Source organism: Corvus hawaiiensis, chromosome 14, assembly GCF_020740725.1.
Source record: "Corvus hawaiiensis isolate bCorHaw1 chromosome 14, bCorHaw1.pri.cur, whole genome shotgun sequence".
Lineage (NCBI taxonomy): Eukaryota > Metazoa > Chordata > Aves > Passeriformes > Corvidae > Corvus > Corvus hawaiiensis.
The window spans coordinates 10998800-11024688 of NC_063226.1; the positions used below are offsets into that span (position 1 = coordinate 10998800).

At 45.3% G+C, this 25889-nt stretch overlaps 1 protein-coding gene across 5 annotated transcripts in view; it reads left to right on the plus strand.

The window, feature by feature from the left end:
• DOCK11 (dedicator of cytokinesis 11) overlaps window positions 1-25889 on the plus strand; it is an 80944-nt gene that overhangs the window by 20459 nt on the left and 34596 nt on the right. For 4 of the 5 annotated variants that reach the window (XM_048318569.1, XM_048318572.1, XM_048318571.1 and 1 more), the window contains exons 6-30: window positions 852-947; window positions 3483-3617; window positions 4618-4795; window positions 5241-5320; window positions 5715-5798; window positions 7662-7802; window positions 9448-9657; window positions 9991-10113; window positions 11103-11185; window positions 12618-12740; window positions 12922-12998; window positions 13506-13690; window positions 13779-13844; window positions 14021-14113; window positions 14504-14627; window positions 15255-15376; window positions 15793-15879; window positions 17132-17221; window positions 18758-18876; window positions 20540-20609; window positions 20686-20811; window positions 21384-21455; window positions 21834-21980; window positions 22435-22518; window positions 22939-23050. In XM_048318569.1, coding sequence (XP_048174526.1) covers window positions 852-947; window positions 3483-3617; window positions 4618-4795; window positions 5241-5320; window positions 5715-5798; window positions 7662-7802; window positions 9448-9657; window positions 9991-10113; window positions 11103-11185; window positions 12618-12740; window positions 12922-12998; window positions 13506-13690; window positions 13779-13844; window positions 14021-14113; window positions 14504-14627; window positions 15255-15376; window positions 15793-15879; window positions 17132-17221; window positions 18758-18876; window positions 20540-20609; window positions 20686-20811; window positions 21384-21455; window positions 21834-21980; window positions 22435-22518; window positions 22939-23050 — 2827 coding nt within the window. The remainder of the gene's footprint in view (window positions 1-851; window positions 948-3482; window positions 3618-4617; window positions 4796-5240; window positions 5321-5714; window positions 5799-7661; window positions 7803-9447; window positions 9658-9990; window positions 10114-11102; window positions 11186-12617; window positions 12741-12921; window positions 12999-13505; window positions 13691-13778; window positions 13845-14020; window positions 14114-14503; window positions 14628-15254; window positions 15377-15792; window positions 15880-17131; window positions 17222-18757; window positions 18877-20539; window positions 20610-20685; window positions 20812-21383; window positions 21456-21833; window positions 21981-22434; window positions 22519-22938; window positions 23051-25889) is intronic. The other variant, XM_048318570.1, reaches the window with a different exon arrangement.

Genomic DNA, 25889 nt, shown 5'->3' on the forward strand with positions numbered 1-25889 from the left:
TGATGAAAAAAGGCGAACCATTATAAAGGACAAATCATGGGTTGTTTCACCCAGGGAAACAAAATATCAGAAAATTTACTGTGGAAGTTTGATATGCAAAGAGTGAAAACCTGCCCTTTCATGGCTCAACAGAGGCAGGCTAGGGCTGCCTCTGCTGCTGAGTCACTGGAAGCCCCAGGATGAGATTTTTTCATCACTCTGGGCTCTCATTTCCCTCCCCAGTGGAGGTCATGGTTAAGTATGAATAGAGAGCCATTCTCTCTTTCTGGGACCATGGGACAGGAGCAGATGGAAACCCCATCTGGTGTGCCAAGAGCAGCCTGGTTGGGTCACTTGAAACTTTGTGGTTTGATAAATGTGAAATCAGCCAGTTTACATTTCAGTTATTGGAGTTTGGTGGCTTTTGCTGAAATTTAAAATGTGAGAATGACAAAAGGAAATGACAGAATAAGTTTGGAGTTTTGCATTTTGCAACTTCCTAAACAGACCATCTTGAAAATTTCCATCTTCCCCAGGTTTTGAAATACTGCATAAGAACCAACAGGCATTGCCTCATTGCAAAATCACTGTGCAGCCCTATCAGAATAGATGTAATCTTTCTTTTTTTAAAGGTGACCCAATCTAGCCCGCTTTGCCTCTTTATTGGAAAGGGATATCCCTGATTTTTTTTTTTGTGATAGCACTGTATGCGTAGCTGTATCTGTAACACATACATTCTACATGTCACTATATTGCTGTAGTTAAAATGATATTGCTTTCCAGCGTGGACAAATGCCTTTGTCCAAGGGGAATTTCCTGTGGAAGACAGTTTACCTGACCTCCTCTTTTTCTTATTGTTTGCTGTCTTTCAGGATTCCTCTTCCCTGTGCTCCCAGAAGGGTGGTGTAATAAAGCAGGGCTGGCTGCACAAAGCAAATATCAACAGCACCATCACTGTTACCATGAAGGTGAGTTTGGTCCAGTTACTCAGGAACAAGGCATGAGGTGAAGTTCAGCCCACATCTCCAAAGCTCCCAGGAGCACAATGGGTGGGTTTGGGTTTGGATGGGCATCTGCCCCTCTTGTATCCCATGATAGACTGGAAAACCTGGTCTGGCAACAGTTTTTGACCCTCCCCTGCCCAGCATGTAAGACTGATGCACTTTGGACCACGACAGGCAAGCTGACCAAAAAAGCGAAACATGTTCTAGTAAAGCAAGATTGTTTTCTGGATGAGCAGCTGAGGCCCAGGAGGGGAAGGCAACCAGGATAAGTGGAACAGCTGCCCTGCAAAGATAGCTTTCTGAATTGATAGTTTCCTTGCTGGTTGGAAATGTGTAGAGAGGCCAGCTTTAAATTAAAATGATAAATCTTTGCTTTTAAAACAGGGGTGATATTACTGCAGAGATGTAGCATTACTGACCTAAAAGCAACAGCTGCCTTGTCTCCTGTTCTCTGCTCTTCGTCATGTGATGTGACATTGCTCAGACTGTACAGAGATTTTTAATAGTTCCACAACAGGTTTTTGCTATGGCAGTGAGCTTGTCTGCTCTCCCACCATGCAGCTGCCTTGTTACAGCATAGAGAGATTGTTAGGGAGTTATGCTCAATGGTACAGCTGAGAGATGGCTGCAGCAAGGCTGCTTTGTAAGGATATATTAAAAAAACTCAAAAAGCCTAATTGTTCCAAGGCTTGATTCAATGAGTTATGCTTTCAGGAGAAAAGGAACAGGACTGTTATTAAGGTTAATTTTAATTTGAGTTTTAAAATGGGCTTGAAGGCGATAGAACAGGATTTTCTGATCCTCTGCTTTTCCAATCATGGTTAAAGCAACTTTTTTTTCCTGAAACTTCTGGAGGAGGTATCATACATGCTCAAAGTAATCAGTTGGGTCTGATTCTCAGGACCTTGGCATCAGAGTTTCACTGGAGACTCTGGATCTTATTATTTGAACTGAAGCCAGTGTAGTTCAGATAATGTCTCTGAAAGGCAGGTCGAGGTGCAGGGCACTGAGACCAATACCACCAGAGGCTCAGACTAGAACAGACCCAACTGATTAATTTCAAATGATCGTCATCTTCTGACAGTGATTTCTGTCAGCAGTGCTTGCACGGGGGGAAGATCATAGGAATAGTGTTTGCTGTTTGATTACGCATTTACTTTTGAACAGAGTTCAGCAAATGCAAACTGTTTAGCATGAAATCCCATAACCACAAGGGATATCAACCCTGTAATATCTAGAGAGAGATCTGTCATGGGTTTCTGTAGCATCCACTGCCAAAATTCCTGAGATTGCTTCAGTGAAATGCTAAATCAGTGTTTAGGCTGGATTAATGCTTCACATCCTTAGCTTTCCATGTATCTTTATGCTCTGTTAAACTAAAGGTTTAGTTAAATCTTACGAAACTTAAAGTTCAACAACCCATGGAGCATCTCTCAGCTAATTAGTCATCCAAATGATGCCAGAGGTTACCTCTCAGAAGGCATGTGTTACAGTTCAGTGTGCGATGCTCCCTCCCAGTTCTCTGCAAGCAAGTGGGTTTACTGAACATTTGCTGGTGTCAGTAATGATAGGAGCAGGAAATTACTTGTAATCTCCCATGTGGAATGAAAAATGCTGTGTTTATTCATAGATCTTCCAGATAGACAGAACAGTAGAAATACTTGCAGTGCTGCTTGTCCTGGCTTCCTTCATGATTCTTCTAACACAGATACCTAGCAACTGTGAAATACACCCTGCTCCTTACAGCATATGATGCTACCACAACTGCTGCCAAAATGTTCTCCTGAATTATAGTCCAGTGGCTTCTGGCTGACAAGCATGAAGAAAGGTGTTCAGAGATACTGGAGAGTTTTTTTTTCTTCAGGAAAATCAGTATTACAAACACAGGAACACTTCTCCCAAAGTTACTGTTTTTTGATGTAAGAATTAAATGCTAAGCCAAAGCCAGTTTATGAAAGTAGGTTTGTATTAAATAACCCAAACCCAAAGCCACAAAAAACCCAGGCAGTTGAATGGACTGCATTGTCCCTTGGCTTGCATTTGAGTGCTAGGGATTTCCACATGCCTGTTCCTAAGTCTTCCAGACAGTTGCTTTGCAATTCTAACTGAGGTCTATATGAAAAAGACTCCGAAAGTACCTGCTCTAGGGTGGGATGGGTCTTCAAGTAAGGTGGTGATCTGAATTTACCATGCAGCATTACTTTGTAAAGATAAATAAGGCTGGAGTCAGCTGAGAGATGAGCTGGAAGCCCTGGGGCTTTAGATGGGCAAACTTATAACAACAACAAGGACATTAAAATTAAAGAAGGTGATGGAAATCTCTCTTTGTAAAAGCAAACCGTATTCAAATGGGTGAATCTGCAACACTCCAGGGTCAGCAGTGTTGTGTGTTACAGTATTTTCTCAGTAGCAGGGAAGGCAGATATGGAAAACATGGCCATGGTTTGTGATATACAGCAGAGTGAATACTTGCCTGAGCAAGAATTTGTGTTTTTACAGGTATTCAAGAGGAGGTATTTTTACTTGTCACAGCTCACAGATGGCTCCTATATTCTGAATTCCTACAAAGATGAGAAAATTTCAAAAGAATCCAAAGGCTGCATTTTCTTGGATGCTTGCAATGATGTGGTTCAGGTAGGTGTCCTTTCTGTGTAGCTCTACATGGATTTACAGATTGCAGGCTCCGAGATAGGCCTGCTCTCTCGAGTTCTGAAGGCATAGAATGGCAAACTAACCCAAAGCTGATCAGCTAAACTGATCAATGGGCCAGTAAGTAAATGATATGACTTTGTCTGGGACACCTTCCTCCTCTATTTGCTGCTTGCACCAGCTTCTTGTTTCTTAAGCTATATCTTGATAAGTCCTTGCAAACATGCAGTCCTTTGGAATTTAGGACCTGCTCAGGCCTCATAAGGTTTTAGGAGCAGGTATTTGTATGGGTCTAAATCCTGGGTTTGCTTAGTTGTGCTAGAGTGAAGTGCAGCAGTGGATTGTTGCTCTGCCTCCTGCCCCTTGCTGTCTCTGCAGAAGCTTCAAGCACTGAGTGTGGTGCAGGGCAGCTTAAATTACCCCAGTGGTTTGCTTCAGCATGGATGAGTCAGAGCCATGAGTTTCCATTTGTCTTTCTGAACACAGTAAAAGCGGTAATGCACACACCTCAGTGATGTATGGGATGTACTTCCCAAGTTGCATCAGATTTGCCTTGGCTTCTGGTTGGAAAATGCTGTTTAAAGGCCAGCACAGCTCCAAAAAGCTGCATTGTACCACTTGCTTTTTTAAGATCGATGCCTCTAAGTGTCCCAGAGTGCAGCATTACTTACCATGTCAGACAAATCCAGTTCCTGGCTTCTCTGGGTAAATATTAAAGGTCTGATGACATCAGAAGGAGATTGTTCTTGATCCTTGGTGCAATGTCTGTGTTTCAGTCTGGCTTTCCTTCACTCAGAGTAGCTGGCCATGCTCAAGCCACTAAGCTCTTTGTGATTGCAGCAGGATTGTTGTGTCAGGGAGGGTGCCTGCCTTGTATTTTGTGGTATTTCAGCTTAGGATGTTTTCCCAGAGAGGAGCTGTGTGGCAGGTGCTGTGCTGGGTTGTTGAGAAAAATGTAATATAAATCTCTTGTTTGTTTGTTCAGTGTCCCAAGATGCGCCGCTATGCATTTGAGCTGAAGACAATAGACAAGTACAGCCACTATCTTGCAGCTGAAACTGAGCAGGAGATGGAGGAATGGCTGGTAACTCTGAGGAAGATCATTCAGAGCAATACTGAGAGTTTGGTGCAAGAGAAGAAGGATGCTGTGGAATCTGTGCAAGGTCAGTTTGCAAACAAGCACCTACCTTCTTCCTTCTCCAGCAGGATGCAAGCAGTGTGCCTGGAGAAGTGTATACTGTACTGTATTTAAAGCAAGAATTGTGGCTGACACACAATATCTTGCAAAGGGGCTTCGTACAACACCGATGATAGTCTGAGGAATAAAAGTGGAGGGAAATGTGACCCTTCTTCTGGATGGGAAATCCATGGCAAAGTTTCCAGGCTCCTGGAAAATTGGCTCTGTGCTGAAGTTCTGCTTTGGACAGACCTAGCAGACTGTAATAGTACACTTTGATACTGGTAATGCATGGAAAAATCTTATTCTCAAGGAATGGAGAAGTCTCTCTAAACTGTTTCTGTGCTATTGTTAGCAAATAGTGCAGGATGCTTTCTGGCAGAGCAGTGCTCCTGCAGTTGTTTGAACATCTGTTTCTTGTGTCCTTGCAGATGATGAATCAAGCACGCAGGGAAAGTCAGAGAACATCCTAGAGAGCCTGGAGAGAAGCATGCATCCAGAGCTGATGAAGGTATTGTGTTTGCAGGATTGCTCTCCCCACCCACAGCTACTTCTGTCCAGCTTATCTGTGAGAGGGGTTTTCTACTTTCTGTATCTCCAGCTCTGACAGAGCTGAGCAGGCACCAAATCCTGGGGGGGTCTCTGTTATGCCACCTGTCTGTCTCACAGATGGAGCCCCATGGTTTGAGGCTGCATGTTCCTCAACTCCAAGTGTGGTTGCGGCTTCTGCCTGCTTTTTGCTTCAGCATAGCCACATCTCTGTACTGTCAGTGCTTTGCACCAGCTCATGTATCACAAAGGCAACCTGAAAAATAATTATTTTGTTTTGATTCAGTTCTTTCCCAAGATCGAGTCTTGGCCTCTGTGTGGCCAGGCACTAATATCAATGCCTTCCTTTGTCTTAGTATGGAAGAGAAACAGATCAACTAAACAAATTGAGCAGAAATGATGGAAGACAAAATATCTTTTCTTTTGACCCAGAAGTCCAGGTAAACATTCCCACATTTGCCTCAGTGAGTTTTTGTTCACTGTGTCATGCCTCCCTTGTTCCCTTGCATGGCCACAGCGTTTGCCTGCAGAAGCAGCATATTTTCCAGGAGAACAGAAATGTAGCCCATATTCCTGTCAGTGAGAGCAGAATGAGATGTCAGTGTTCAGGTGATAGCTCAAATACAGGGAAGAGTTGCAGCAGCCCCACACATGGCCTCCCTTCAGCTTTGCTGACATTTGTATAATGCATCTTGATGTTGCTGGATTTCAAACCGGATTTTCTTGGGGGCTCTGAGAAGTTCTCATGCTTGCAAGAAGAAGCATTAGAAGTGGTATTGCATGGATACCTGCAATGCTGTGTGGGCTCAGCACATCTGGTACAGGGAGCAGTGGTGGAAAAGACCATGACGGGTTAACAGGGAGAGCCTCAGTCTTCAGGGAGTTTTCAAATGTAGGGACAGACAAACTGAAAAATACACCCTGTGCTGGTCGGATGCACTGGAGTAGGAGGTCATTGTCTCTTGGCCTGTTTTCTTCTTGGCTTTAAACTTGAATTCTCTGCCAGGGTCCAGGTGTGAGATTTCAGTGGAATGAGCTGCAATTGCTAGCAGAGTTTTAGAGAACTGTTCCAGGGTACGTCATTGTTTCTGCTTCTCCTTCTGGCATGCTTTGGCATGTTCACACCTGTAAAATAGAACATTCTGGTTTAACAAGGAAATTTAATTAGTCTCTAAAAGGTTTAGTTGTACAAAATGAGCTTTTCTCTTGGCAATTCTTTAGAGTCTTTAACAGAAGGAAGATAAGCATCCAGGAGGCTTTTTGGTTTCTTTTTTTTTTTTTTAAGAGAAGCTCTGAGAAGCTTCCTGTATTCTAGTCAGATAATAAAAATGGAAATATTACTCAGTGTGAAGCATCTAAGAGAACTTCTTTTACCTAACCAAATGGTTAGGCTGAATTCACTGCCCTCTTTCTATACCCAGAGTTCTTCATTCTGGTGTGGGTCAGTTGGATCTGCTGTAACACAAGGCATTCAGTCTTTGCTCCAGTCAAGGCTGGTACGTGCACACTTTCATGCCTGGTGCTAAGGAAACTAGGAGAAACTAGCAGTAGAACCTGCAACATACTTTCCTCATGAAAAGAAAATAAGGGAAACAAAAATACCTGCTGGTATTTAGAGGTGTTTGGTAGCTCTGTCCCCAGTGCCCAGCATAATGGATTTGTCAAAGGCTGAGGGTCTTTGGTTGCACATGTGCCTGCTCTTCGAGGAGGGTAGATGTGGAGGCACAGACCAGGCGTGGGTGTTCTGGGTTAGGGAGGAGGTGATGGTAATCAAGTCTGTTTGGATTCCCCCGCCAGACAGTCTTTGCTGTTTCTACCCATGCCATTTACTGCTGTGCAGCTGGACATGCCTTCTGCTTTGAAGTGTTGCTCACAAGCCCATGTGTGCCTTCTCTCTATTTCAGGCACAGGGGCCATCTCTAACCTAGTCATACCTTCATGGTGGAAGATACTTTTCTGATTGTAACGTTGTCTTATGTTCCGCTTTCTTCCTCAAGCTCTAAGTGGTGTTTGGGAAGATCCCCAGGGTTACAGCAAAGCAGGAAGGAACTGAAATCATTCTGAGGTTTAGTTTGCTGTGCTCTACAAAACAGGCTGCTAAAAATTGATACACACCCATGAATTCATGTCTTGAATACCTTTGTGTAACATCACCAAATGGCACTCATTTGTGAATGTCTTGTACCTTTCGGACCACTTAAAAAATTGATTAAGATAGTATTGGCCGTAATGTGATCCCTTAACATTATTCAGGGGGTTGTTTTCTTTTTTAATGAGACCAGATTTGTTTGTTTACTGTCTAGAGACTCGATTTCTCAGGGATTGAGCCAGACGTGAAGCCTTTTGAGGAAAAGTGCAGCAGGCGCTTCGTGGTTTGCTGCCAGGACTTCTCCCTCAATCTCCTTGCTCAGCTGAGCGACACAGCAGAAGAAGGACCCACCAATGTAAGGGGAACTCCATCATGTCCTGCTTTGTCTTCTTTCCTCTCACCAGCAAGAAAATACCTTAGCAAATTAATCTGGGAGGGGTAAAACAATCCCATTTTGCCATGAGCACCACTGGGACCTGGACAGGCAGTGACTGCTGGCCCAGAGTCATTGCAGGATTTGTTTGCCTTGGTATTTTGGTGTTCCAAAAACGTTTTTGGGGACAGGGGCTGTGCTGACATGCCTCCGCCTGCAAGGAACTGGGACTGCTGGGAAACCTGTGGTTCCGGGGCACAGGGAACGGGGAATATGTGTCTGCCAAATTCTGCATCTCTGTGAAAGTCCTGTTGGTAAATGATTAAGCTCCATCTCCAAACCACTCACGGCTGTGTTTTATTTCATTTCCCCTAATGGCAAGGGATTTCCCTGTTCTGGAACCTTCTTCTGACTCCCAGCTTAACTCTATTCACAGCCACTTTATTATATGCATTGTTATTGTGCCAAAGGTGTGCCTTAGCCTAAAAACTCTTGTATTTTCTGAGCTTCTGATGTTTGTAGACAGCTATTATGTCTCACCTCAGCCTTTGTTCTGTTGGGCTGAACAGACCAGTCTCCTCTAGTCTTTTCTCCCAAAACAAATCCCTGCTGTCATGTCCTGCTCTTGCTCCTGCTCAGCCCTTTCTGCAGGAGTGCGGGGTAGTACGGGAGGCAGAGGTACCAGCACTGCCCCGTCTCTACTGATGCTGCCCTCTCTGATGCCTGGTGGAATCACAAAGGCTTTTTTGTGATAGTTTTATATTGGCAGCTCACAGCTCTGTTACACAACACCAGGCTCAGTAACTCCCAGCAGATGGATGCATCGCTAATAGCAAAGATTCTTGTTATCCATCCTTAATCAGGTCCAGAGTGAGACCTAATCAGCACATTTTCAGCATTGATGTAATGCCTCCAAGTCATGCTGTAATGTCTTGGGCATGCTACCGTTTTATCTTCAGGCTTGCATTTTTATCTTTCCACGGATGCACGGCTACTAGGATGTTTGAATTAAAAATACATGAATTATTGCTTGCCACTTGCCGGGTGCTGTCAAGGTCAGTAGCTACTAAGGAGTTGGCAGATTTTGCACATGCATTTCCTTAGCAGTGTCAGCCTTGTATTTGAGCTCTCCTGGCTGGGAGAGCTAACTTTCCTCCTGGGATAGCATCTGAGGAGATTTTTGAGTGTTACAGTTGAGCCATACAGAGCTAATGGGCTTTGGAAAATATATATAGTGATCTTTAGCAGATGATCATAAACACTCTTAAGCTGATTTCTTTCTCATTGCAAAACGATAAACAGCTCTGATAAATTGAGTTCATATTTTCTTCCTGACTTTATAGTTTACCACTTATGTAAAAAAGATATGGATTTCATTCTTTATATTTCATACAACTTTGTTCAAACTGACTAGATCAAAAGAAGGTGCAGAAAAAAATGGATCTGTATATTTATAAAGCAAATAAACATGGATTATCTGTTCATTAAAATGCTGGTGTACCAAACTAAAGGAACAAACAGAAGCAAAAGGTTCCCAGTTTCCTTATCCGGGAAAGCAATGCATGTTGATACTCTTGAGCCTGTGCCATGCATTTTTTATGACACACATATTCAATAAAATTTCCAGGTTGAGCCCTTTTTCCTAAGTTTGGCATTATTTGACCTGAAAAATAATTGCAAGATTTCAGCTGACTTCCACGTGGACTTGAACCCTCCATCTGTCCGGGACATGCTGCTGGATAACTCTGAGCCCAGAACAGAGGGCACCCAGGGACATTGTCCTGTCCAGAGCCTTGTGCATGGGATCCCTGAGTCCTGCCTGCGCTACATAAAATGGGTGAATATCTCACTTTCTCCTCATTCTGCGTCACTGCTGAGGCTTTTCAGTGACTTTGGAGTTCTCCACTGTGTTGGTATCCAGAAGCCAGCTTTTCTCTTGCGTTTTGGTCAGTGTTGAAGTTGCCACACAGGGCTCACTGGCAGTGACAGGTAAAGCGCCACAGAGAGTTTTCTAGGACTTGGCCATGCTCAAGCCTGGTGGGCCCCTGTGGTCCATCACGAAGGCAGGGTCTGTGTGGCTTGTGGAAAGGGGCAGTGGGATGATTGGGGCCAAACCCTGTGGTGCACATCGGGGTCCTGCTGTGTGACAGTTGCTGCTTCTCTGTTGCAGGGGGTGTTCTCTGTGACCAACCCACACACAGAGATCTTCCTGGTGGCCCGTGTGGAGAAGGTGCTGCAGGGCAGCATCGCCCACTGTGTAGAGCCCTACATGAAAAACTCGGACCCCGGGAAGGTAATGGGTGGGGCCATGGGAGTATCAACTGAGTAGTGTTGTGTGCTGCTGCAGGAAGTAGTGTGGGCTGAAGCACGGGTTGTTCTGCAGCTCTTCAGTTTCTTTCTGGCAAATACAGTCTTTGTCCATTCTATTTGCACTGTTCCCAGGCTGGCTTCAGTTGGGCTGTCCTGGGAGATTTTATTCCTTCCCCTGGAAAGAGGCAGAGGATTTTTAGAAAGCCAAGCATTTGGGGCCAGACCTTTCCCCATTGCACTTCAGCAAGCCAAAGCCTGGGCTGGCGGGAAAAAGTCAGACACTTCATCACCAGAATGAAGTGTCTGCATAGAATAATAGAATCCTTTATCTTGGAAAAACCCTGTAAGATCATTGAGTCCAGCCATTACCCCAGCACTGTCAACCCCACCACTAAACCATGTCCCTGAGCACCACATCTACATGTGTTTTAAATACCTCTACCACTTCTCTGGGCAGCCTGTCCAATGCTTGACTACCCTTTGAGTGAAGAAATTTTTTCCTGACATCCAAGGGAGAGGCCCTGCTGCTGCCACCAGCATCAGTCTCTGCATGCCAGGTGGAGCTGATGCTGCCTTGTTGCAGGCAGTCAAGAGTAGTTCCTGAAAAGTCAATTATAGAATATCTGGTGATGCTGGCATTCCCTTGGCACACTTTGTAAGTACGTCCAGGATGAGCCAATTGCAGTCAGCTTTGGAAAAGAAACTAATACCCTTTGGCAAATAGAGCACTAATAGCCTGACAGTTTAATCCTGAGGAGGTTTAACATGACTGCCCACAACATTTGCTATTGCTTTGCGAAGTAACAGCTGTAGGTGGCGTGAAGTGACAGACTGGTGTCTGTCAGCTGTGCTGGTGCCTGGGGAGAAGATGGAGAGATGCTCCTCCGTGGAGACTGCAGTGCCCTTCACTCCTGTTCCAGCGCAGCATCAAAGTCCTGGCACACACTGACCTGCCTTTCTCATGTTTTGCAGACTGCCCAGAAGGTCCATAAAGTGGCCAAGCAGGTGTGCAGCCGTCTGGGGCAGTACCGGATGCCCTTTGGCTGGGCTGCCAGGTCAGTGCCTTGGGCTGGGCCGTGCCCTTGGGCTAGGTTCTGCAGTAGTGGAAAGCTGCTGCTGAGAGTGATCTGGGATATGATTGGGCAAAGGGCCAAGCGACTGAAGTCAGTGAAGTTGCAGCTGAGGGCAGAGCTTGGCTCCGACTCCCAAGAGAGCTTTCCGGGCCAATCCCAAATCTTTATCTAGAATTAGAAACAAAGTACTAAAAAACAAACAGTGCTGGGGCTGGGAAGGCAGTAACCTTCCTACTGACCTGTAGCTACTGCTACCAGGGCAGAACGTTCCTGGGGACAAGTGTATACTATCCTATGCTACCAAGGGAATCACTGCAGAAATTCCCTCCTGGCATTAGCCATTGCTAGGGACAGGATGAGAGCAGAGGATGTCCCACCCTGGCAGTGGCAATCACATGGGGTTTGTTTTCCATCTTAAATTCTGCATTAATTAATGTTCTTGGGAATGGCTGAAGGTAGTGATCCCATTCCCTTGCTATTGTTTTACTGGGACTGATAAGTATGTCAGTGCTAACTCTCTTAAATCTCAGTCAGAGGAAGGCCTGAAGGCAAGATCATCCACTGCCTCCTAGTGCTAAATTGCATTTCAGTGCTGACAAAAGGGACAGGAATGACGTGGGAACACAGAAAGCTGTCACAGTGGGCTGGAATTTGGGGGTATACCAGTTGCAATATGTATTCTTGAACTGGATGTTCCTGTGACACTCATCTTTGAGGTGGTGTTTTTGGGATGCAGCTGGATCCTGGGAGCCAGTAATCAGCCCTCTTCCAAGTGGTGCCTCACCCTAATGGTGGGCTCTGGCTGGGTAAAGTGCTGCCTTTGGACACCAAGGAGCTGAGTGGCCTGCTGCAGGGAGCTTGTGGGTCTCAGAGCAAAGTGTTTGCACAGAAGGGGAGTGCAGATGCTTTAATGTTCTTATTATACACAGACACCCTTTACTTTCAAGGGTAGAGATGCTGGTATTCATCCAGGGCAGAGTCCAGTCTCCTGCTCTGGCTTCAGGAGGAAGCTGATGTGTGTCCCCAAACTGGTTTTTATTGTACACTCCTTTCCTAGGAGGATTTCTGTGCTCTGACCCCATATGCAAGTGGTGCACTAACACTTAGTGTTAGTGGGAGGGGATGGAAGAGTGTTCATGATTGTGCACCAGGCTTCAAATGGGCTGTGTCCTTCTGACCTGGCTGGATAGAGTGAAATTGTGTGATGTCCCATGTGATTTCACTTGACACGTTTTCAAGCCTGGGTGGGGTCTAAGCACCACATCGGGGTGGGAGAGCAATCAGGTCTGTGGTATTCTGAGCAGTCACAGGCCAGTGAACCTCTCACCTGATGGTCTGCCTTTCAGATGTGTCAAAGACCTCAGTGTCTGTATATTTACCAACATTTAGAAAATACACCTCTTGTTTTCTGCAGACCAGTTTTCAAAGACTCCCAGGGCACTCTTGATGCCAATGGAAAATTCTCACCCCTGTACAAGCAAGACAGTGGCAAACTCTCAAATGAAGATATGCTGAAGCTTTTAGCAGAGTATAAGAAGTAAGTGTGAGAGACTGGTGCAGGGGCTGGGCAGACATTTTAACATACATTTTTAAACAGCTAAGTGTAAGCATGAGATTACAATTTCTAAAATACTTGGAGGGTAGCAAAAAATGCTGATGATGTGCTCAGCACCTGAGCTTTCAACGTTCACACTCTTATTCCTTTCTCCCTAACACAGACCAGAGAAGACAAAACTGCAGGTCATTCCAGCCCAGTTAAATATCGTCATCAAAGACATCCCGCTAGACTTCACAAGTAAGGATCATGGATCTTAGCATAAATGCTGATGGCTTGAGCCTCAGGACTTAATGCTTCTAGGGGGGATTTTTCTGTTTTCATTAACAAGAGTATCTTGGGGCTGCAATGAGAAATGAGTAATTCAGCACAACTACTGACTTATAAGTCTTTCTGATGCATTGTGTGGAGATGTGGTCCAAGTGCAGAGATTTACCTGAGGGATTTGTCTGCTTTATAGTTTGGCCATCACATCCTAAATCCAAAGGAAGCCAGCTGCCTGCTTTTGCACCAATCTCATATGTTATTTTTGATCCATAATATTGTAGGGCTTTACAAACATGGTCAGTGTAATTCTTTACCTTGCATTTAAAGAAACGGAAGCAAAGAAATTATTTTGCTGAAAGGATGTGTTCAGTGTCATTCAGTGGGCTTTTGGCAACTCCTGTCACAGGTTATGTAGGCTAATCTCCTGTCCAAAAGGCTTTTCTAGTGGACCTAATTTTTTCTGTTCTTATCCTCTTCCAGATTGTTTCACAGCTTCTTTCATTCCTATAAAACCTTTCGGGAAGGGCTGTGAGGACATTGCAGTTGAAGTGGAGGAGCTTGTCCCAGAAGTTGCAAAATACTGTTACCCCTTCACTGTCTACAAAAACCACCTCTATGTCTACCCCTTACACTTGAAGTATGAGAACCAGAAGGTGTTTGCAAAGGTGAGTGACCTGGGGAGTGACCTGCAGCCAGGCTTGATGTGGGCCAGGGTGGTGCTGCTGCTCAACCTCCTGTTCTCCCATATTTCAGGCAAGGAATATTGCTGTCTGTCTTGAGTTCAGGGATTCAGATGAAGTTGATGCCAAGCCATTAAAGGTGGGTTAATGTTACCTGTTAACAGGGCTGCTATTTGACCACTGCTGTATGTTCTGTACTAGCCAGGCTCAGCAGGGCAAGAGAAAAGCACTGAGTTTCCATGATCACTGGTTTAATTTGGCCAGCTCATTTAGGGTGGCAGGACCCTGAATTCAGCTCTTCATTTGTGTTTCCAGTGCATATATGGCAAACCCGGAGGCCCTCTCCTGACCACAAACGCATACGCTGCCGTGCTGCATCACAACCAGAGCCCGGAGTTCTATGATGAGGTAAAAACAAAATGTGGGAAACAGCAGATTTTCCTGGATGTTACAATGCCAAGGGGCTTTTCAGGATACCTCTTTTTCAAGGGCTGGGTGAATTATGGGTAAAGATAATTACCAGCCATTTGCTTCAGCAGAAGGGCTCAGCAAAGCCAGAGCCTTTGTCAATTTTTAACATCAGTTTGTTTTCTGCTGTCTTTACTGTCATGCTTTGTGCACTCCAATCACACACCCCCATTAATAAGTAATGTTGCAAATGTGATGAAAATGTTAGGAATTATTTAAGATTAGTAAGAATGTGTCTTGTGTAACAACATAACACTTGTGAAATTAAATAGAACTAAAATACTACTCCACAACTAAAATACAGTCTGATCTATCATGATATCATTTTAGATTAAAATTGAGCTTCCAATTCACCTCCATCAAAAGCATCATTTGCTTTTCACCTTCTATCATGTCAGCTGTGAAATTAGTACAAAGGCAACATCGAAAAAACAAGACACCGTTGAAACTCAAGGTATGTTCAATGCTTAAATTCTGTTGGAGTGTAAAAGGCCAAGATAAGACAAATGTAGGGACATGAAGAAAATATGTGATTAACATATCAGGCTATCTGAATCTTCTTTTCTAAAAGCAACCTAATACAAAATTGTGATTCTAAAATGGAATAAACTCAATGTTTTGGGTTTATATTAAAACTCAAATTTTTGCTGCAGTCTGACAGCTCTTTCTGTATGTTCCTGACTTGCACAAATGTCCTGTTGTCAGGCAAGTCACCAGTAAAAACTTTCTGTGAGATCAGGGTCTTGGGGGCTGATCCTACCAAGACTAGGCATGTGCACACCTGGGTCCCACTGGTTGAGAAGCCTCTCCCTTCATCCAGTCCACAAAGGACCTTCATCACGGTGCACAGCCATGGCTCACGCACTATTCCTGCCCCTCAAACCCACTCCCGGTCTGTGTTGTGTCTGAATTTTGTTCGCCGGGTAAAAGGTGCTTTAATGACACTGACGTGGTTGATCCCTTGCCGAAGCCACTTGCACAACTGCAAGTTTGGACTTCTCAGTATGAGATAGAGCTCTTTTTGAGCTGAACATGTACCCCTGTGTGTCTGCTAACTCTGCTGCCCTGGTTGCCTCTGCAGTGGGATACGCCTGGGTGCCGTTGCTGAAGGACGGGCGGATTGCCACCCTGGAGCGGCATCTGCCGGTTTCCTCCAACCTCCCTCCTGGATACCTGGGGCTTGGAGACACAGAGTCACGGAAAGTAGGAAGGCCATTTAAAATGGGCTTAAGTGGAAAAGGAAGAGGAAAGTTGAGCTTTTCTTACCACTGTAAATTCTGGGCTTCTGTTGGTGCTTTGCTCAGCTGAAAAGATCTCTACTGCAGGGCACCCCCCAAAGCTTAAAGCTCTTAGGGATGGGAGACAGGACAACTTTAATTCCACTTTCTCTGGTTATGCAGGTTGCAGAGGGTATTTTAGTAGCAGGTTGGGCTGGGCTGTTGCAGATGGCACAGGGCAGGAGAGTGAGCCTGTGCTCTGTGTGCATGGGGAAGGTGGTGTTTGTGCTGGGGGTGAACCCCTTCTTCCACTCCAGCCAGTACCTTCTGACCAGGTGTCTGCACAGAGCCACCTTCTCACCACAGTCTGAAACCAAGTACTTGAATGTTATCTGTTCACAGCAGTCCAGCATGGATGCAAAGTGGGTGGATGGAGCAAAGCCACTGTTTAAAATCAGAATCCATTTGGACTCAACCATTTACACCCAGGTAAGTCAAGCACCTTAAAAACTTCCAGCACAAATGCAAAGGAAGGGACTGCTGTCTCTCTACTACTGCTAAGCCATAGGTGGTGTGGGACAGAGGGCTCTGGTACTTGGTTTGCAAAGCAGCACTGAGGTACTTCTGAAGCAGCATGGCTGGGATTACTTGCAGGGATCTGTTCCTTGACTGGATGGGATGAGATAATTGTGTGACTTGGGAGAATGAGCCTAGGGAGAGGCTGATGTTTCCTTGGCCAATTGCACTATAACTGGCAGGACCAGGGAAACATCTGAGCAAATGAGCTGCTTCGATGATACGAAAGAGAGAACTGGTGGATGTGAGAGGTTTCCCCAAACTGTAGAATTTTTAATGTTGAAAAGACCTCTTAAGATCATTAAGTCCAAGTTAGTATTAGATGTTTCATTAAGTTTTTTAAAAAAAAAGTTCTCTGACAACAGCAGACAAAGAAAATAACAGTCCTGGTTTCCCTCTGAAAGCAGTTCAGTCTATTTTACCAAGTCCCAGTATGTTCTACTGTCTTATGGTAGTGGTGGACTTCCATAAGTTTCACATGACGTGCAGCAAGGATCCCCAGCACATTCTCTGGGGCACCTCCTGTCAGCACTGCTGCTGGGGGAAATGCCCTTGGCTGGCTGTCATCAGCTACATTAACATTTAGAGAAAACGTGTTTCAACATCTGTTTTGGAGGTTAACTGATTCTGTACAGTGCTGAGAGCAGCACAGTCGTTGTGCTTCCTACCAAATTACATTTCCAGATGCTTTTCAGAGTTAAATAACTCAGTAATTAAAGCTAACCTTGGAGGAGGAAGGAGAGTAATGGGAAGGAGAGTCTGCCTCAGATGGACAGTAGGAGGCTGGTGATGCAGGTGGTGAGGTAGTTTCTGAGAGCTGCAGCTGTTGAAAGGGCTTCCGTTTCTCCAGGCCAGTGTTGGTTGGGGTTTGGGACTCAGGGCAGTACAAGCACAGGAGAATTTTGACACTGCTGGAAGTTTCGTGCTTAATATTGAGGTTAGTTGGGAGCCAGGGGCTGAGCAGTGGATGGGTATGTTGGAAAAGACAGGGAGCAGTCCTGGGAGATGGCAGCTGGGGATCAAGAGTGCAGCTGGCAGGGACATGGGGTTTGCTGGGGGCATGGCCCACTGCTGCAGGTTAGTCACCAGATTTCTGAGTGCAAACGGCAAAGTAGAGGCTGACAATTGTTGAGGCTGCTGAATTGAACTTGTTTGTCTCTTCCAGGACATGCACTTGCACAAATTCTTCCACTATTGCCAGCTGGTTCAGGCGGGAGCTAAGGAAGTACCAGGAGAGCTTGTTAAATACCTAAAGGTGAACAGTGCCTGTTGCTGGGCTTTGTTTGTGTTTTTACAGACTGTCAACAAATACCCAGAACCCTGCGCTGTGGAAACACACCCTTGCTGGGGCCGGTGCACTGTGTGGTACCCTTAGTTTTGCTTTATCCTATCAGATAGACTAATATTTAAATGACATGTTTTTTCATGTCCCTACATTCATTTTATCTTGTCAGACGATTGTCTGTGTGCTGCTTCCCTCTGCCTTCCAAAAGGGATAAAACAAGCAGTCAGCATCACTCTGCCATGCTCATGGCAAAGCTTCCTCCTGGTGGACTCAGACGCTCCTCCCTTGCTGCTCTAGGTTTGATTGAGACCTTTAAACTGTAGCACAATTCCTTATTTTCTGGAAGCCCATTCAAAACAGGAGGTTTTTTTCAGGCTGAAAAAGATATGTGAGATTATCAGCCAGTTAAATTTGAACAGAAGTAACCTATGACCTAGACTGAGCTTTTTGGTAATCACTGCAGCATGAGTAAGGGCCTTGGAGCAGGTCCAGCAAGGGCTTCTTCAGGGAATATAATTCTTGGCTATTTACTGTCCTTGTTTCCTTCCATAACTGCCTGTTTTTGAGAGTGCTGCTGTAGCAACAGCTCCACTTCCAGTGATGGGGATGTATCACCACAGGGTTACTTAATGTGTGTCAGATAATGTATAAGTACTTTAAGAAATAGAAATAATAGCAGGTTTTGAAGCCAAACACTAAAATCACAGTAGCTTTGTTGTGAGCATTTTGCCAGGTCCCAGCCCTGCCGAGCCCCAGAGCGCTCACTGCAACCTACAGACAGGGAGATAGGTATGTGCTGACCACAAGTGAGGGATTCTTAACCACCACTACCTCAATAATTTCAGTAATTTAAATAGATAGATACCGATTTAAAAACCTTTCATTAGATTTGTAGGTTTGAAAACTGAAAATGAAACGTGCTGTCTTTCCTAGACTCTTACCATGAGCTTCAGGCACAAGAGCTCTCTGAGACTGGTGGAGAGCATATGCACAAGATGATCTTGACCTTCACCAAGTGCCTTAAACTCCATTTTTGATAGCAAGTTATGCTCTTTGAAAAGTTTCTCTGCAAGTCATCGGGCAGCAGTTTTTCATGTTCCAAAGGCATTTGGGGAAATGGGACTTCAAAACCTGGCACAAGTGATGAGAAGACTTGAAAGCAAAACTTCAGCCTTAAATTCTGGGCTTTTCAAATCAAATAGTAGCATATGACCTCTAATTAAGTCATAGCTGCCTGGACACATCTGAGAGGAGGATTAATACCTGCCATGAGGAATTTATGTTGCTCCCTAAAGGTTTGCAGCTGGGATCTGTCAGCTGGAAGGAGGCAGCAAGTTCTGCTATGGGTCCAAGTTCCCCTGTCCTCCAGTGAGCTGAAGCATTTCCACACCCTGAAGCCTTTGCTAACATCTGTCCCATTCCCACAGAAATGTCTGCCGACTGTAAATGTTTAACATCTGCAAAATGTTGAACTAAAAGTGTCTGTGTTTTGAACATTTGTTTTAGTGTTTGCACGCGATGGAGATCCAAGTAATGATTCAGTTTCTACCTGTAATTCTTATGCAACTATTTAGAGTCCTCACAAACGTGACGCAGGAGGATGAAGTAGCTGTCAACTGTACCATGTGAGTATTGGGTGAACCATCCAGTGACAAATGCAAAGCCACAAATGGCAGTGCAAAGCAGGGTCTGGTTTCCCAGTACAGGGTGCTAAGTGACAGTACTGGCTGTCCCCTGCTGCTGTCTTCCCCTCGACCATGTGGGTGGCATGGTGGCATTGTGGGGCTCTTGTCCTGGAAGTTGTGTGAGGAAAAACGTGGTACTTTAAAGATACTCCTGGTTTGTTTCTCAAAAGAGAAAGGGTTTGGGTGACTCTGGGAGCAGAGTTATTGTCGTATCAAAAGCTCCAGAGTGCCCAGGCGTGTCCCAGCTGCAGGCAGCAGATTTGGGGAGCAATGTCGTGGTCTCATTCCAGCATGCCAGTCCCTGGTTTCAGGATTGCTCCCGGTGCCCCGGAGCTGGGTGTGTTGTGCTGCAGCTCCAGCTGTGCCGGCTCGGAGCTCCAGCGCTGCCCCGGCGGCCCCAAGAGGGCAGCACCGGCCCGGGCGGGCGCTGGAGGGAGCTCCAGCAAAAGCACCTTCCCTGCCTGGCGCCGCAGCGACACCCTGGAACCGAGAAATGCGCTAAAATATGCGCCTTCCTCCTGTGGTGCTTTCTCAGTGAAGTGCTGCCGTGCACAGGGGGTGCTGGATGTCATCCTCCTCTGGTCCCAACACATAGCGTGCATCCATGTACCAGAAGCATCCTGTTCCTGTGGAACTGGAGGCTGGAGGGTGAGCCCTGGTCCCCAGGGATGTGGTGCCTATTGCAGTCACAGCCCTGCACCATATGATGCAGGTTGTGAGAACTTCTCCTTTGTGGACCACTGTAATTCCACTCTGTTATAAGCACCAGAGGGCAAGGACAGGGGAACAGGTGACCCCAGGTACCTGTTGGTGACCAGCTCTCACCTTCCTTTCCAGAGATTTTTATCAAAGCTTGGCTTGATGCTTTCCAGTTTGTCAGTAGCTTTCTGTTTAATGAAATCTCTTTTATCATCAGATTTTCATAGTGGAATTTAAAATGCACTTTATCTGATAAATGGCTTGTAAATTCCTTGTGGTTTGGCTTGTGGGGTCTGTGACAACATGCAATAGTTTGTTGTTCCCTCTGGCTGGGAGTGGAATGTAAATCCCCAGTGCTGGCTGGGGAAACTAGGCTCTTGATGCCTTGATCAGCCATCTGGGAGTGTGTCCAGAGGGCTGGCATATTCTCCAGGGTCTGCTTGACCTTCCCACACTGCAAGGCAACAGACCAAAATAATCCAGTGCATGTAACAAGGAGCATATGATGTAAATAAAGTAAAAGAAAAAAAAGGAGGCTTCCAGAATTAATAAATTCCGGGGATGCAAGGAGGTATCAGATTATAACAATGATGGACAATGTTCCATCTCACCTCCTCATGCAAGGAGTCTTGAGTGTTAAAAGTCAGCTTGTCTGGGTGATTCCTGGGCCAGCACAGAAGTGGAGAAGGGGCTCTGGGCACCTCATCTGAGTGCTTTGTGCAAGGATGGTGCAGGAGCTGTGTGAGGGGGTGCTGGCCTGCAAGAACTGGCACTCTGCAAATCAGGCCATGCATGCCAGCAGTGAGCTTTTAGGGTTGACCCTGGTGATGTGGTGTCTGCTTTTGTGAGGTAGAGGAACTTGCCCTCATGTTGCGTGCTGAACACAAACCATGTTTCTCCCCAGGGTTCTTCTGCACATCGTGTCCACGTGCCATGAAGAAGGTCTAGACCACTACCTGCGCTCCTTCATAAAGGTCAGTCATGAGATACTGCCCCTCAAGACTCCCTGCTGGGAGCAGGCACACACTGACACTGCTGTTCTTGTCCCAGTATGTCTTTCGAGCTGAGAAACCGAGTGCCAAACAGGTGAAGATGACCCATGAAATCTTGGTCCTTTCCATGGCCACCATCTTGAAGCAGTCGGCAGATTTTCTAGCCATCAATAAGCTACTCAAGGTGAAGTATTGGCAGTACTTAGCTGCCAAGGGTAGAGGGGAAGAAAAGGGGGTCTGGTATAAAGCCCAACACTTACCCCCATCTAAACCCACTGCAGGGGCAAAGCTGCCAGGGAAACTCCTTGCATCCGTGTTCTTGAGATTCCCCCCTTAAAACAGAGATGAGTTCTTGCAGGGAACATCTATTCATGGCAGGAGACAGAAAAAGGCTGTTCATTTTGCCAGTTTTACCCATTTTCCTCCAGCCACACCTGAAGGGTGACTCACAGGAGTCAGACTGAGTTTCTGCCTCTCTGGGCCTTTGCAGGGCTTGCACCCCAAACTCTGCTAGTTCTTGGCAGGGTGCATTGGGGTGCAGAGGGGCTAAATCTGTTCCCACCCTAAGACTGGGAGGACGTCTCTGGGCAGAAAAAGCCTCTGTTCCAAGCCAACTGTGTAAGCACAGATGTGCTTACAAAAAGCCGTTTGAATGTGAGCTCTCCCTCCCACATGGGTGCTGCCCCACATACTCAGGGAATGTCAGTCATGCTCAATCCTGCTGAGAAAAGTAATAGTATTCTTTGTTCATTCTAGTATTCGTGGTTTTTCTTCGAAGCACTGGCAAAGTCCATGGCAATGTACTTACTGGAAGAAAACAAAATCAAGGTAAAAATGAATTTGGTCAATGCTGCATTACAGAACTGTCACAAACTCCTCCAAAAGCTTTTCTGAAAAGCTGTGTTACTCTTTATTTTAAAAAAAAAAAGCTGCCAAGCTGAACAGCTTAACTTTTTTTTTTTTTCACTTTGCTTTTACCTTTTCCGCCCTTTCACTCTCAAGTGTAATTTAAAAATTCCAGAAGTCCTTACGGCTTGTGCAGCCTCCTTTTCTGTTACTACCTACTGCGGTTGCAGCCAATACTTTCTTTGGCAACTGTTTTATTAGGAAGGCAACAAAAACAAATGGTAAAGAACTCGTGCCTGTGCTCAGTTCTCCCCAGGTGCTGGCTTGCAGCACTGAGCTGGGATGTGCTCTTGGTTTCAGCTGCCCAGAGGCCAGAGGTTCCCTGAGTCCTACCAGCATGCCCTGCACTCACTGCTGCTTGCCATCATTCCTCATGTGACCATCCGCTATAATGAGATCCCTGAAGAGTCCAGGAATGTCAACTTTAGCTTGGCTAACTTCCTGAAGGTCAGCAGTTTCTTTCCTTCTCTCAGGATTTTATCAGGGGGGAAAAAAAAAATAAAGATAGACAATGAGAAATATGGAGCAAGCAAGCAAATGTGGTTTTACTTTATCTTGTCTTTGTTTTTTGCAGTTGTGAAAACTCTGGGGGTTTTTTTCCTACTGTCTCTTTCCAAAGAGACAGTAACTCTGTATGTTACTGAGGGTTTTCAGGCATACCTAGCAACTGTTTGGAACCTGAAATATGTGTATTCTCATTTTAAATATTTCTGTTGTCCACTGGAGACTTAAGTAAGGTCATCCAAATAAATTCAGAGAAACAGGATCATGTATGTTTTGGAAAGTCAGCAGCAACCCAGAGGATGAAATCTGTCTGCTGGCAGGACAGCAGTATGGGGAAGATTTAGGATGATTGCTTTTACTTTTAGTGGTTGGTCACATGTTTCTATTTTCTCTCCAGCGTTGTTTGACTTTTATGGACAGAGGATTTGTTTTTAACTTGATAAATGATTACATTTCTGGATTCAGCCCAAAAGACCCTAAGGTAAGCAGTAGTTTTCTTGAAAAGTGGTTTGCAACTCTACATATCTACATTAGTCAAAGCTTGGTAGTGATTATTTTGTACAATTCTTGGAGGCCTTTTAGACTGTTCCTGCAGAGTCTTTTGGACCTCTTTGTCTGGGCCAAAAACCTGTACCCAGATGTTCTTTAAAGTAATATAAAGAGTCAGAATTAAAGGAAAGAGTGGTTAATAGACTGGATGAAAAAGACAAAGCAGTCCCAAGTGACACCCGTATGCGCTGACACTTACGGAGAACAACACAAGAATTTGCCAATTAATAGTGAGTTTTCACCATCTGTGCTATTTATTAGATTCTTCAATCCTTGTGCAACAAGTACATTGAAGTGGAAGAAAATGGGTCAAACTAAAAACATAGTTTGTGTTTGTCTTTTTTTATCTCAGCTGCTGGTTGAATACAAGTTTGAATTTCTTCAAACTGTTTGCAATCATGAGCACTACATTCCTCTGAACTTACCAATGACATTTTCCAAACCCAAGCTGCAAAGAGTTCAAGGTATGTTCTTTCTTAAGAGACTGGCTAAAGAGCTATAATTTATTAGTCTTGATGGCTTCTGACTAGATGAACTTTGGTTTGGTGTCAAGGAAATGTATGTCCTGGTTAGGACATTAACCTCAGGACAAGATGCTTTTCTGTCAGGTTTACATCGTTTTGTTCCAGAATGGTATGCAGTCAGTCTTTTCAGTATTTCCTATATTTTAAGTTTTCATGGGACTAACAATATCTGGAAGACACTGCCTGTGTTTCAGTAAATACACAAATTGTGCAATGTAATCCTTTGATCTCAGGAGTGTCAGTCTCCCCTGAAAAGTGTCTGTCTCATTGGTGGGTCCTGTAGGGAATGGAGATGCAGGAGAACAGAATGAACTCACTGCCCTGCTTCCAGCTCTCCTTGTGGCCACGAGAAGGGGATCTAGGTTGCCTTCTGCTTTCATGTTGAACAAGGGCACAGTAGTGCACAATGTGTTCATGCTTGTTCTCAAACCTGAAGGCAGTCAGCAGAACTTGAGCCTGTGCCAGTCCTTGGTGCATACCAAGGGTATTTGTACTGTGGCACCACCACACATCCACACTGCTTTCACTGTCACACCGTGTCCTCTTGGGTCCTGAAGCTGCTTGGCACGGGGTGGATGGGGCTTAAAAGGGGCTGAGCTGAGGCTGTGTGCAGGTGTGGGTGGCTGGAGCTCTGCCACTGATGGCAGTGCAACCATCACTGGCCCCCAGGAGTGCTACAGACAGTCTCATTCTCTCTGGGTCCTAATGTCTCATCTATGCTATGTAAATGCAGTAAAGATTGCCAGATTGGGATGCCAATAGCCTGGTCAGTGTAAGTACTGGAGAGGAGAGTGAGGTTTGGGATTCGCCCATGTAAAAGCCCTGTGGATTTATGATTGTATGATTTATTCTGCTGGAGTAAAGGGGATGTTTGGTTGTGTGTCAGGGTGAAGTCCCAAAGTGGTTCCACACACACATACAGGTGGCAGAAGCAGTAGTAAATGAAATATCCCTTATTTTGGTATATATCTAACGCCTCAGAGCTTTCTGGACCAACTGCTAATCTCTTACATCAGTTTGGCTACTTGCCTGGCATTGTTTAACAAAGAGTATTGCTAGAAACAGTCAAGAAAAACATGTACACAGTGCCTCCCTGATGCTTGTTAGTGGCATGGTAACATAAGGATGCTCTTTCTTGGTTAACTTTCACCTTTGCATTTGCGATGGTTAAATCGAAAAGCTGTAAGGGCAGCTCATCTTTTCTGCTGCGTTTTATTGTGACTGGACCTACCAGCTGAGGTTCACATACAGCTCATGGCAGTAAGCAGCCCACGCTCAGGTAGCAGAAGTGCCTTTGCAGTGGTGCCTGAGCCCTGCCTGCCATGGTAGAGCCATGTGGGGATGCACCTTCACTGCAAACTTGTCTGGCTTTATGGACAGACCTGTGGTTACAGGGGACAGTGGGCTCAGGAGAGACCCTGCTGGTGTGTCTGACCTCTTCATCAACTTATTTGGATACAGAGAGGGGATGGCCCAACCCCTACTGCTCTGTTTCTAGGAAAAGAAGGAATAGCCCCCAGGGAGGTGGATAGAGAGAGTTTCTGCAGCTTCAGCCAGTGCAGATGGGCAGGCTGGCAGATGGGCAGCTCTGCAACCCTATCCTGTTGAGTTGGAGTGTTGCATCTTGGAACAGTGACTCTGAAATCTCCCAGGTAATGCAGGGCTGGTTGTTGGTCTGTCCCTGATGCCTCACATGGGGACATCAGCCAGAGCAAGCCCCAAGCTTGGCCTCACGGCCAGCAGCACACAATTAGTTTTGCAATGTTGTGATGGGAAAAAAATCCAAGGGATTGACAGAAGTTGGGAGTTAAGAAAAGGCCTCACAAATAATATTAAAACATGACATACTGTCCTGTTTTTCCAAGATTTGGAGCATTACTTGTTCCTGTTTATTTTTGCTGTCTTTTTATTTGTCCGTTTTCTTTTTACACATAATTAGAACTTTTTTAATTTGCTGTGGAACGGTTCACTTCAGTAGGTAGGTCCAACTGGAATGATCAAATCCTCTAATGTCAAATTATGTATGCACTTTCCAATCGATTAGCTTGCATCCACTTAATGTAATAACCATGATGTGTGACAATTAGGCATTTGCTAACATGACTAACAATGAAAGCTAGGTAATGTTCCAGATTTCTTTTTCTTTCCTCTGAATCAGAGTTTCACAATCCAGTAAATGCTACTTATGATTCAATGAATTAAAAAAATCTTTTACAGCCACAGAACTGTTGGAACCCTTTGGCTGGGATTTTCAAAGCTGTATTCACCCTGCTTTACCACAGAAGAACTTTCATACCTGTGGGGTTTTGAAAAAACAAAGCCTGAGCTGAGCACATGGCATTTGTATCTTTTGGGGGAAGAACACAGAGCTTGGGGGTTATCCCTGTGGTGGTTCTAATTTGGTAAATGGCCTGGCAGAGATAATGGTGAGAGATGGCAGAGACAAATGGCAGAGACAAGGCCATTCATAGCAGCCCCAGTGCACATGCACCCTGCACCATAGTCAGTGTATCTGTCACTTCACTGCTGCTCTGTTCAGGCACCTCAGTGGAAGTGGTGCCTTTTCCTGGTAGCAGCCTCTGCTTTGATCACAGCATCTGCCTGAATCTGTGTGAGATGCAGGGTACAAGTTAAGTTAAGCAAGGTGATGACGTACTGAGCTGGCTTTCTCTTGGAAGTCAGCGCAGCTTCTGAGGAGCTGTGTTCAATATCTGCTTCTGGCAAGTAGCTGCCTGGAGCCCTACCCTGGCTCCCCGGTCCATGCAGCTGCCCAGCTGTG